Source organism: Dromaius novaehollandiae, chromosome 4, assembly GCF_036370855.1.
Source record: "Dromaius novaehollandiae isolate bDroNov1 chromosome 4, bDroNov1.hap1, whole genome shotgun sequence".
Classification (NCBI taxonomy): domain Eukaryota; kingdom Metazoa; phylum Chordata; class Aves; order Casuariiformes; family Dromaiidae; genus Dromaius; species Dromaius novaehollandiae.
This window is the reverse complement of record NC_088101.1, coordinates 38,995,769-39,007,921: the sequence shown is the minus strand read 5'-3', so window position 1 is coordinate 39,007,921 and position 12,153 is coordinate 38,995,769. Positions and strand designations below refer to the sequence as shown.

General features: G+C 49.0%; 2 protein-coding genes across 5 annotated transcripts in view; one reads left to right on the top strand and one right to left on the bottom strand.

Moving 5' to 3' along the window:
• LRBA (LPS responsive beige-like anchor protein) overlaps window positions 1-12,153 on the top strand; it is a 417,031-nt gene that overhangs the window by 227,792 nt on the left and 177,086 nt on the right. For all 4 annotated transcript variants that reach the window (XM_064510803.1, XM_064510804.1, XM_064510805.1 and 1 more), the window contains exons 39-40: window positions 2,042-2,188; window positions 4,815-4,951. In XM_064510803.1, the coding sequence (XP_064366873.1) occupies window positions 2,042-2,188; window positions 4,815-4,951 (284 nt within the window). The remainder of the gene's footprint in view (window positions 1-2,041; window positions 2,189-4,814; window positions 4,952-12,153) is intronic.
• MAB21L2 (mab-21 like 2) lies at window positions 8,764-11,056 on the bottom strand. The gene has a single exon (XM_026107572.2). The coding sequence runs from the start codon at window positions 9,983-9,985 to the stop codon at window positions 8,906-8,908; it is 1,080 nt and encodes a 359-aa protein (XP_025963357.1). The 5' UTR covers window positions 9,986-11,056; the 3' UTR covers window positions 8,764-8,905.

Genomic DNA, 12,153 nt, shown 5'->3' with positions numbered 1-12,153 from the left:
TATGAAACAACAAATACAATTTGCCAGTATTAAAAAAAGAATTGCTTATCTTTTATTTATTCTTAGAATGGTTTTGTTCTATTTTACTTTTCTTTTAATCTTCAACAGAGCGCTGTTAGGCCACTGAGTAACAGTGCATGTGGTGTATATTAGTATACTGTTGGTAATTTTACTGCTGCTAAGTTAAAATCCTCAAGGGGGAGTTAATTACAGGAAAACCTTTCTAAATATCAGCTGCATATTTTCCATGACAAGAAGGTTTTCAACTCAGGTTGAACAATTCCAGAATCTGAGTTTTCATTATTTACATGAACTGGTACATTTTAGAAGAAAGTAAAATTTGAGTTTGTACAATGCAGCTAAAGTTTTTCAAGGTTTTTGTTTTTCAGGCTTACTTGCAAGTGGCAGTTACTGGCTGGGGGAAATGATCATGCATAAATTACATTTTGCGTGGCAAGTTAAACTTTTTCTTTCTTTTTTTAGCTGAAGGCCTAAAATGAAACAGGGCTCTCTCTTTTTTTTTTTTTTTAGTTTTCACTTAATCAAAAAGTTTATTATTTGCAATTTATGCACATATATTTACTTAAACAATTGAGACTTTATATATTGCCACTGGGGAATTGCTTTCTTCTGTAAATGTTTGCAGATTAACATTTTTCTTAAGTAAGCCCGGGGAACTTCAAATCGTGTATGGCAGCAATCAAACAAAGTAATGAGCAATATGTTGAAGTTAGTTGGTCATGATGTGTTTGGTGGATGTTTTGCAAACATGGCAGTTCCATGGGTCTTCTCCATCTCTTTTTAAGAAATAATATTTTTATTTTAAAGTTAAATAAAAAAACCCTCTGCTGTCTTTTACCTTTTAGCAAAGCAGTGGTTAACTTCTACGGGTAGTGAGCTATCACCGCCTGTTTGCTGCCGCTTTGAGCTTGTAATTTAAATAAAATACTTAGCCCTGGCAGTGCAGAGATGACCTTACAAATATTCCTTGCCTCGTCGCTGCTGACGGCGGGCGCGGGTGCCCGGCCGGGCGCGGGGAGGGCGGGCAGGAGGGAGCTGCCCCGGCCGGGCCGTCGGTGCCGGCGGCCGCCGTAGGGGGCTGCGCGGCGCGGGCCAAGGGCGCCGCGGCGGGGCCGGGGCCGGGGCCGGGGCCGGGGCCCTCTCTCGGAGCTGAGCCGCGCAGGCAGCCCGGCGCCGTCGTCGGGGTGCGGTGCCATTGCTGGGACTCCGCGGAGCAGGTGCACATTCGTCTCCCGCTCCGGGCGTGCTCCGGGGTCCTGAGCGTTTCGCTTATCGCCGTGGCTTGTGAGGCGGTGTGTGTGTGCTTGCGCCTCATGAAATCCCCACGTTACTCTCACTCGGCCGCGCTGCTGACGGCAGCCGGAGGATCCCGGCGTGCGCTCCGCCCGGCGGTCTCGGAGGCGGCCTCTTAGGTTTCCTTTCACCCGCGGCGCAGCTCTGCCCCAGCCCCCTGGTGCCCTGCCCGCCGGCGCCTCCCTCGCCCCCCTGCGGGAGCAGCCGCGGAGCCCCCTACCTGCCGCCCCGGGGCGCGCAGCCGCCGGCCCCGCTCGTGGCTCGGGCTGCGCCGCGGCGCCCACCCGCCCGCGGGGAGCCCTCGCTCCGGCCTCGGCCGGTGGGTCCTCGTGGCCCTGCGGCCTTCCCCGCTCGCTTTTGTCCGGGCAAACCAGCGCTTGAAGGCTGCTTTTGAGCATCGGGTTCACGGCAGGGAGGCCGGACCCCCTTCCAGCGGGAGAGCGCCGCTCCCGCGGGGAAGTCCCGGGGGACAGAGTTCATTACACCTTTTACCCCTCTGTCGTAATGACTTGAAATAAGAGCTAAATGCTGCAGTGAGCTCCAGATAATTTTGAGCAGGCTTAATAGGATTAAAACTAGTTGTGTCCTAACACTAGAGGATTAACACAGGTGCTTCCCGTAGCTAGTCCTGAGCAGTTTTCTTCCTCAACTTTCATTTTAAAAGCCATTATACTGCATTGTAACTGTTGCCTCTGAGACCTGACAGTGTGTCTCTTTTTCATTTCAGCTGCAGATGAAGATGTACTTGTTAAAGGAAAGCAGTCCATCAAGAGTCAAGTTTTAGGAAATCAGAACTCAGAAAGCGAGATTCTCTTGGAAGGTGATGATGATACACTGTCATCCATTGAGGATAAAGATTTGGACAACTTCACGGGTAACTTCAGCTGTCTGGTTTCTCCTCAGCTTCTTTACTGTTTAAGTTCTGATCTCCCCTGTTCTGCAGAGAGTAATGTTTTGAGGATACACAGTGACAAATCGTTCCTTCCCATAAATGAGTTACCAAAAGATCATTTTTCGGCGCACCTCAGATGCTGGGGATTTACTTGAGGAGAGTTGTGAGCTTTCTTTCTCTGGCTTTTATAACCTTCTTGCTTCCACAGTAGATTTCTGTCAGTGTTCTAGGAAACCTTCCTTAAAAACAGTAGCTCTCCCTTGAAAAGACAGCTTCCTTTCTCTATTTTTGACTTTATTCCACTCCTCCAAGCATTAGGGCTACTGGGCAGTTAGGTAAGTTTTCTGTAATTATAGGCTTTGGAGAGCTTTATTTTTTTTCTGAGTTTATGAAAATTGTATATATTAGTTATTTGCTTGGGTTCAAAGGATCTGTACACGCACTGGGTATAATTCCTTCAAACATCCTGTCATTCCCCCATTCAAGTCCCTTCCCCACAGTCCGTAGCCACGTTTGACTTCTCTTCTTTTTCATGAAGAAAAACTACTACTTCAGTTCCTTGAACTTGATTAATTTTAGTGGGTCGCATGCAACCGTCTTTGCTGATACTGCAATCTAAGTGGAATGACCCAATTTCTGTACAGTCCAAAATGTAAGTAGTAACCCCTCAGTTCAGGGACTGGAATTTCTAATGCATCTTCAGGGTTACTTGGGGAACATGGGTTTTCAGGAAAACGCAGACTTCTCCATGCTTTTCAACTTTCTCATCTGGTTTCCATGCCTCTTTACTGTAGAGAAAGACTTCATTTCTTGGATAATTTTAGTTCTCTGAGAACCTAGTAGTATAATCATCCATTATGATAATTTAGTGAAATTACTGGAAATGTTATTTATTGGCAGTTTGCTTCTCCCTTGCCTGAACTGCATTCAACTCTTCTAATTTTTTAAAAGCAAGTGAAAATTGTGGCCTAATTAAAAAAAAGTAGGAAGAGTGAAGTAAAGCAAAGTAACTGGAGAATAATGCAATGGCATTTTTGTATATGTGAGTCTTTTTTTTTCCTTTCTGCCATGAGCTTCCTTCTCAACAGACTTCTCCCTGTTTCCTTCTCTTTTATTATACATTCATTGCTTCTAGTAATACATTCATACTGTAATAGAGGTGAAAGGGGAGTTTAATTATATAATCTTGACAATGGCAATAGGATTAAGAAGTAATCCTCACTAATAAAGTGGTGTGGGTTAGAAATGAAGTGGAAATTGTCAGGGGTCTTCTACAGGACCTGGACTGCCCCAGCTTCTGCAGCTGTCTGCTTGCCCTGTAATTGAATGTCTGAAAGTGATTGAAAAAATGTTATTTCTCCTCTGGATTACATGCTAATGTACAGAGGGCAAAGGGAGACAGCAAAAGAACACATAGCTGCTTATTTCATCCATTTGTGGGGGGTGAGCTTTGGGAAATCATGGCAGTTCTGCAGCTATCTCATGCCCATCTGCAAACACAATGTATTTGTACATTGGGAATAGAGGGCAAAGCTGCTCTGATCTCAGCAGAGCATCTCTTCCTTTGTCCTAGTGGCACACATTGAGATTGATGTGAGATTAAGGACCATCACCCTCCTAACAATCAATGGAAATGACAATTCATCTGAATTTTTTGTCAGTTATTCTCACACTGATTACCTGAATGTGTGTACCTCATTTATAGATGCTTTATTAAAACAAAATTGTCTATGTCACTTTCATACCTTCCACTGTTTTACAAAAGTCAGATAACACTGCAACCAAGTAGCTTCATTTCCTTACCTCTTAATCGGCTGGATGACAAAACTACCTCCTTTCTTTCTATATGTGTTAGTTTTATATAATAGGTTCTGTATTGTCAGATCTGTGCTGAACCTATTGTTTTCAGTGGTAGTCTGATTTGTCCCTGTGATAAGCCCTGTGGAGATGTGATTATTCCAATAAAAATTCATTCAGTTGGAAACCATCCCTCCAGCTGTTTACTCCCACAGTCCCTGAGCTACACTAACACTATATGGAATCCTTGAACAATATTTAACGTGGAATCAAAAGCATCTTTAAAACATTTTACTTTAGACTCTACAACATTGTGTAACCTTCACAATAGATTTCTAGCCTCCATGAGGGAACACTTTACAGTTAGACAACTTTGAGCCTTGACTGCTGTGTTCGTCTTTGCAGAAAGCTATTGAAACTCTCCCGTTCCTAAAGAACACGTTTGACAATAAGATTTCAAGTGTTCACATGTGCACTCTCTATATTGCTTATAAAGGGAGGTATGCAACTGCTGAAGTTTCTCAAAACCAAAATGCAGCTGAGTAAAAACTATATCCTGCTATGCTAAAGCTATCTGTGGCATGTATAATATATGCATCAGTTTGCAATTGTAGCCGCTTCGATGTTCGGCAGCAGAGAGACACTGTAAATCTAATACATATGGCTTTTTTTCTGGGATAAAAGAGTTCTGTTTTTTAAAGCAAAGCGCTTCAGCTTGTTTATATATTTTTATATATTCAGCTTGAAAAGCTAGTAATTTGCACTCGTCTTTTCTGTTTTGAATATTGTTGGTGTTCTTGCCCTTTGGCAGGTCCAGTTAACCTAAGTGCACCAGCTCAGCTTGTGGCACCCTCAGTTGTAGTGAAAGGCACTCTTTCCATCACTTCCTCTGAGGTCTACTTTGAGGTGGATGAAGAAGATCCCAGTTTTAAGAAAATCGACCCGAAGGTAAGAGATCATTGACCCTGAGCTCTGAGAGATGATGACAAATTACCTACGACCTTTAATTCTTCATTCTGCTTCCTTTACCTCTATTGGTCTGCTGTGTTCCCCCTTTAATAAGTTTGTGACCAACCATACACGTTACTGAACTTCTCTTAAGTGACACCTTCTTTCTTTCTCCCTTTTCTCCCCCCCCCCCAATTCGACCCTGCTTGAATGTTAATTAGCCTGCTGCGAATAAAGCTCCAGGGAGGCATCTTAAATAAAGACATCTTGGATCACAGGCCTGTGTGAATACTAGAAAGTTCAACAAGGCTGTTAGCCCCAATGCTTTGTTTTACTTTTCTATTTTTATATAAGGCCAGTATAACATAGTGCTTAACTTCCTACGCTCTTAAGTTTGCAGTGCTTCTGTATCTTATTATTCTATAAGAGATTTTATAGGGCCTGTTATTATTTATTGTGCCTAAGCAGAAAACATAATTGCCCTCTTAAAATGTGTTTCTGAACTAACTTGTTAATTTCCGCAAACTTTATTTGCTCTGAGTTACTTGATTACTCCTGTTTTGCTTAAAATGAGTACCCTTTCAGTAAAGTTCCAATTTCACAGGCATTGTATTGTGAAATTCACTCAATAAGGTTGCGCTTGAACATTTTTACAGTATTACAGCAGCATTTTGAATGTATGGCACGTTGCTGGTAAATATTCTTGTGTTCAATTTTAAGCTCAGTGAAGGCTCTTGGATTTTAAAATAACTGCTTGTTGTGAAATAGGATAATAATTTCTTTTTGAAGGAAAAAAAGCCGAAGTAGTGATGCTATACAGAATCAGGTCTTTGCTTTTCTGTAGAGGATATCTTGTTTGTTAAGCATCAGTTCGGTTCTTTGTTCCTTATTGAATAAATTGGTGTTGTCTGTATTAAAAATGGCATTGGTGACTCTGAAAGCTGGCATTATCAAATACTGCCAAGGAATAAATTTATTTTGAAAAAGAATACTATTAAATTCTTAGAGCTAGAATTTAATATGAGCAATTAACCAGAACTGTGATTTTATGTGGTCCCATAAATGAATTTTAACTTTTCTGTTGGTCCTGAAATATTTTTGAAATGGGTTAAAGTATGTATGAGAAAGCTTTTAAAATTTTGATATGCTTACTCTTTTGGTAGTGCTTTTTTAAAAAAAAATCTAGTGAAAAGGATACAAGTATTAAATGTAAAGACATTTTGATATGTTACTGGATTGCATTGTCAGTCTGAAATACTCTGTTACGTCTTGTATTAGTATGACACAAGTCTTACAGCTCTGCTTATTGTGCATGGTTTTGTTCCATGTTTAGCACATAGGACGTTGAAACACAGTTAAGAATTCTTACCATTCCTATTACCTGTTTTATGGGGCATTGACACACATTCACTTTGCTTTTTCTCCTTTTCTCATACATTTGGTAGCAGTTATTCTCATGACTGTGAGCAGGCACCCTGGTCCGACTGCAGCTTTAGTTCTGTGCCTGCGAGATGTTATTTGGGTCTCTATAGGAGACGCAGTCGGTTGCATGAATACCGAAGGCATCTCTTATATTCTAGCTGTGCTGCTACTTTAGTCAGGTCTTTTTTTTTTTTTTTTTTTTTTTTTTTTAAGACCCTCCTTGGTGTCTCGTGTGTGTGTGTGTGTGTGTGTGTGTGTGTGTGTGTGTGTGTGTGTGTGTATGGGGGGGGATGGGGGGCACTAAAAATCAAACGCGAGTGTGTGTGTTGGAAGCAGCGCGGGTCACCGGAGGGCTCCCGCTTCAGCGCTGCGGGCTCCGCGCCCCGCCCTCCGCCGCCGCGGCCGCACCTTGCCGCCGGTGCCTGGCGCTGCCGGGGAGCCGCAGGCCCCTTAGAGAAACCCTAATCCGCTGTAATTCGGAAGCCTTGCTTAATTAATGACTCCCCATCTGTTTGATAAATTTAAGCTACTTGTATATTTGTCTAAATACTGAAAAGAAAACATTGTGACAAGTTTCTGGAGGGAAACCTGCAGCAGAGATGGTATCAGCGCCGACACGATCGGCCGGGGCTGGTTTCGGCGGGCGGCGGCCCTGCCGCCGGCTCGGGCTGAAGGCGGCCTGCCAGGTGAGCCGCCCTCAGCGCCCGGGAGAGCTCGGCCGTGCCTCTAAAGGAAACTCGCGAAACACATGAGGGCTTTAACGTCACGGAGTTCAATCGGCCGAATATGAAATAACGCCGCTTTGTTAAAATGAACCGAGCGAGAGTGTGCACGGCTGCTTGGGTGCAGGGAGGACAAAAAGGCTTTTTTACACGGGCGCTGTACGCGGTCAGTGTCTGCTTTCCGTTAGACAGGGTTGCCTTCTGAGTGGTCGCAGTTTTGCCCTAAGTTTAGTTCCCGGGCTCTATTTTGAGCTTTTAATTTCGTTTTAACTTAAAGAGAAAAGCAACGCCAATGGGCATGGCTCTTTCTTTCCGGATCCGTCCACAAAGAAACGGAAGTAGTGCTTTAGCGCAAGAAGTTACATTTCACCTCCCTCTGAAAGGGCACGAAAACGCACTTGAAATGCTGCGAACCGACTTGGGAATATTTCGGGTCGCTAGAGCGGACACTGATCATGCTTTGAAACCTCAGAATTGTGTTCCAGAAAATTACTGCAAATATTTTTAAGCTGTCCGTAGAAAACTTAAAAATCGCTGTAGCATAAGATACAACGACTCGGCTAGCATTTTATTTTTTGCGGGAGAGGCGGCTCGGGCGGGGAGCGAGACGGAAGATGTCTGCTAGGGGGGCGCTAATACAGAACTGGCTGCTTTCCTCCGGGATTTGCTTGTGTGTCCGTCTGGGTGCGGTGCTACGCTAGGGTGCGATTTTATGCTGTACTGAAAATCCGGGAAAAACAAATGTTGGTTTTAAAAAAAATCGACCAGTTGCTCTAAAGCGCATTAATTATTCAGGGTAGATCTACACTTCCTTCGTGTCAAAGTCAAAGGGATAGCTCGTTCGGTCCGCTAAGCCAAAGCAAATAGCGATGTATTTTTAAAAGAAAATACGAGGAGTTTGAGATTTACCGGAAAATAAGCGTGGCGAATATACGATAGGAATGCCGTGCTCCTCTCATGCTGTCTAAATTCTGACGAGCTGCTCTGAGATGGTCCCTATATTCTCAAGATTTAGCGGGGAAGTTTAAAGTCATTGAAATATAACGGATGTTGTCACATGCTCAACTACAAAATATATAAGATTTTTTTCTTAGCTGCACCAATTTAATAGAAAATAGAGGGAATTTTAGGAAACATCAGTGAATACGCCGAGCTAAGCCATCGGCTAGGCATCGCGTTTAAACTATCTTTACTTTTCGTGTTTCTGTTTTTCTTTTTTCCCCCTTTTTTCTTTTTCCTGAGGTTCAGAAAGAATCTACAAGTCCGAATTTAAGAACCATTCACAAAAAAGTCAATGTAAAGTTAAAGTAATATTTTTATTACTATTTGCAACAAGTCAGTTGTGGGGCACATAATCTGACCTTGGCACCTAAATACATTTAACATCAGTAAAACTTTTTTAAAGGGAAATTTGTACATATAGTTAAATAATTTTTCACTTGGTGACAACATTCAGGCAAACAAGAAAGAATAAGAAAAGGACTATACATTTATTCGAAAATGTACCTTTTGGGTTTCGTTTTGGTGTTGCAAAAGTCCGATCGCTGCTTTTTGTGACTTTTTAAAAATTCACATCGGAGGACGAGAGGGGCGGCTCGTCCCGCCGGCCGTGCGGCGCGCTGCGAGTTCGTGCCGGGCGACGCCTGCCACTTCCCCGCGGCCGAGCTGCAGGTGGTGGGGGCGGGCGGCGCGGCGCCGGCGGGCGCGCTGGTTCCGCCGCCTCTCGCTGTCGTCGCTCGCGTTAAATAAAAAGTTTGTAGTCGCCGTCGTTGTTTACGGAGGGTGAGTTTTGTGCGCGTGGGTGTCAGCCCTATAGTTTGTCGAGGCTTTTGGGATTGGTGAGGATTTCCCTGGCCAGCCTCCAGGTCTGTTTGGCAGCGCTTTCCAGGGCCGAGTGGGGTTTGCCCTGAAAGAGGTCTAGGTTGGGCAGGAAGTAGTGGGGGCAGCGGCGGCACTGCAGGCAGGAGATGAGCTGCAGCAGGATGCCGTTCAGCCGGTCGCCCAGGCACGCCTCGTCCCAGTCGGTCTCCCGCGGGTGCTTCTCGCACTCGTACAGCAGCAGCGTCTTCATGTGGTAGTTGTTGAGCGGCTGCCCCGGCAGCTCCAGGTGCCGGTCGCGCAGCGTCTTCAGCACCGAGAGGCACTTGTTCCGGCAGCCGCCCATGAGCAGCCGGTTCTCGGCCTCGCCGAACTGCAGCACCCAGGCGTCGCTCTCGGCCGAGCTCTGCTTGCCCGTCAGCGAGTAGCACTCCTTGGAGAGCAGGTTGAAGCCCTCCGCCTTCACCTCCGCCACCCGGTTGGGGCCGGGCCAGGGGATGTGGGGCATGGGCCACTGCGCCGCGCTGCGGGGCCAGATCCCGGTGCACTTGAAGGCGGGCGTGATCTGCACCACGTAGCGCTCGCGGATGCGGAGCTTCACCTCGCTCGTGTCCGCGATCATCTTCACCACGTCGCGGTAGCTGCACTTGTCCACGGCCTGGGCCACCAGCGTCTGGAAGCGGGAGCGGATCTTGCGGGCGGACAGGTAGCCCGAGGCGGTGATGAACTCCACCCAGAGGGACATGCTGCGCTTGCGGCCGTCGCTCAGCTTGAGCACGGCGCAGCCCGGCAGGGAGCCGTCGTCCACGAAGTTGAAGACGCCCATCTGGTTGAGGTAGAGCACCACCTCGAACTCCGTGGGCGAGATCACCTCCAGCCCCTCGTAGCGGGCGTCGATCTCGCTGAGGGAGCTGATGAAGCGCGGCTCCTGCACCTCCACCTCCTTCAGCACGTCCGACACGACCTTGCACACCTCGCGGATGGTCTTGGCGATGGCCGCCTTGCGGGCCTGGCAGCGCTCCGTGTAGTATTTGTTGAGCTGGTAGACCAGCTTGGCCTGCGCGGCGATCATGTTGGGGCACAGGTCCGGGCTGTACACCGGGCTCTCGCAGTACGTTGAGGGATCCAATGCTTTAGCGGTGGCTGCAGCTTTGCGGAGGGCACCGGCCGAATCGCAGACCCCCACCCCCTCCGGCAAGAAGACGGCAGCGACGCCCAAGTGCGAGCAGCTAAAAAAGCGGGGAGGCGGGCGGCGGTGGTCGGGCAGACGGAGCACAAAGGAGCGAGACGGAGCGCTGCCCGGCCCGGCGGAGGGCGAGCCGCCGGCGGCACGGAGCGAGCTGGCGGCGCCGGAGCCGCGGGCAGTCCCTGCCGCCTCCCGAAGCGCCAAGTTTTGGGTGGCGGCGGGGGCAGGGAGGTACGTGCCGCCGCTGCGCCGAGGCGCCCACCCCCCCCACGCAGCTACACAAACGGTTCAATAGTTCATTAAAAAAAACAACCCAAGCAAACTTCCCCAGGACTCGCAGAAGGTCCCCGCAGAAAAGCCGATCGGCGGCGAAGTTTAAAACCGCACACAGTACGAGAGGAGGAGAAGAATGCAAGAAATGCCCAGAGCGGAAGAGTGAACTCTCCCTCTCTCTCTGTCTCTCTCCCTCTCCCTCTCCCTCTCTCTCTCTCTCTCTCTCTCTCAGTCCGTGGCACCACCAGAGATGTGCATGAGTTTGGCTGCTGCTCTCAGACTGTCAGGGGGTGTTGTTGATTTCCCTTTTCCTGCTGGAGGCGTTGTCTGAACCCGGTTCTGTGGTTTCTCTATCTTTAGGCGCAGACTTGTGCACTTGGTCTGTGATCTTTCATTCCTGTCCTGCAGCTCTATATAGATTGTTTTGATTTTTTTTTCTTTGCACAGAATGTGTTTTATCCTGAGCGGGAGGAGGGCGTAGCTGCCGTGCCCGGGGTTGCTTCTCCTCCCCCTCCCCACCCCGGGAAGTGCGCGCCGAGGCTCTCACTTTCCGCGCCTCTCCTCCTCCTCCGCGTGCTTGTGCGTCTCCGCTCCGCCGGCGGCTCGGTTACTTTATGAATGGGCCCGGGGCCCGGCCGGGGGGCGGAGCCGCGCGTCCTACAATCGTGGCGGAGCTGTCAGCGCCGCGGCCAATCGCGGCGGGCGGCGGCGGGGGCGCGGGCACGGCGGCGCGCACACGCGCGCTCGCGCTCCCGCGCGCTCCTACCTCCTTCCCGGGCAGGGCAGGGCAGAGGCGCCTGGTCCGCCTGAGCGGCCGAGGGCTGGAGGTGCGCGGAACCGGAGCCGCGCAGGTCCCGCAGCCTCCTGCGGGCACGGGCTGCAACTCGGCCGGGCGAGGGGCGGCGAGCGGAGCTCGCTTCTCCCGCCGCTTGTTGCGGGGAGAGCCCGCACCCGTGCCGGCGGGTGAGGGGAAGGGGGAGAGACGTGTTGGTACTTCGCTGCAAACATAAATCTTCTCGCGCTAATGCCGGGCTGCAGCAGTGAAAGTGAGACCGTCACTGGAACAGAATAGTACACCTTGTTTTATTGCCCTCAATGAGTGCCGTAGTCACATTAATTTAGATAAATCTTGTGCCATAAAGTTCTGTTCATCCTCCTAAAGTGTAGGATTGAGTTATTCGAAAAGGAAACTATATTTTATGCAAGTTTGAATTAATAAGAATATTGAATGATTTCCACATAAAACTGTAGCTATGTTTTTATGTCAGTTCAGAAACACCAGCTAACTGGCACTGCTATAGCCCCTGAGAAAGGAGCTGCCGCACAACAGAAAGAAGCGTTTCTCCTGCCTCAACTTGTGCTGTCGGGCGGGCGCTTACGGGGTCTTCTGTAGGGACCCGCGGGTGCGCGCTGCGCAGCGGCTTCGGCCCCCCTCCCCTCCCGGGCCGCGCAGCCTCTCGGCGGCGGGCGGGCGCGGGGCCGGGGCCGGGGCCGGGGCCGCGGAGCGCCGGGCGGGCGCGGCGTCCCGCTGCGCGAGGGCGGCTCTGGCAGCCCGGCTGGCCGCGGCGGCAGCCCGGCCGGCGGCGCCGGGACCGCTCACATGCGCCGCGCTCCTCCTCGCGGAGCCTTGCCTTAGACGGCAGCTCTCGGCCGTGGTGCTCGGCGCCTGGTTGTTCCTTGCGCCTCTCGCTGCAGCTGGCTTATTTTAGTAAAGCAAATATCGCTGTCTGTTTTCCGTGTGCGTTTAGATTAGAAACATGTCTGTGTGCCGACAACTCCCC

Coding starts and splice junctions, on each gene's coding strand:
- MAB21L2 (XM_026107572.2), bottom strand. CDS start 9,985: ATGATCGCCGCGCAGGCCAAGCTGGTCTACCAGCTCAACAAATACTAC.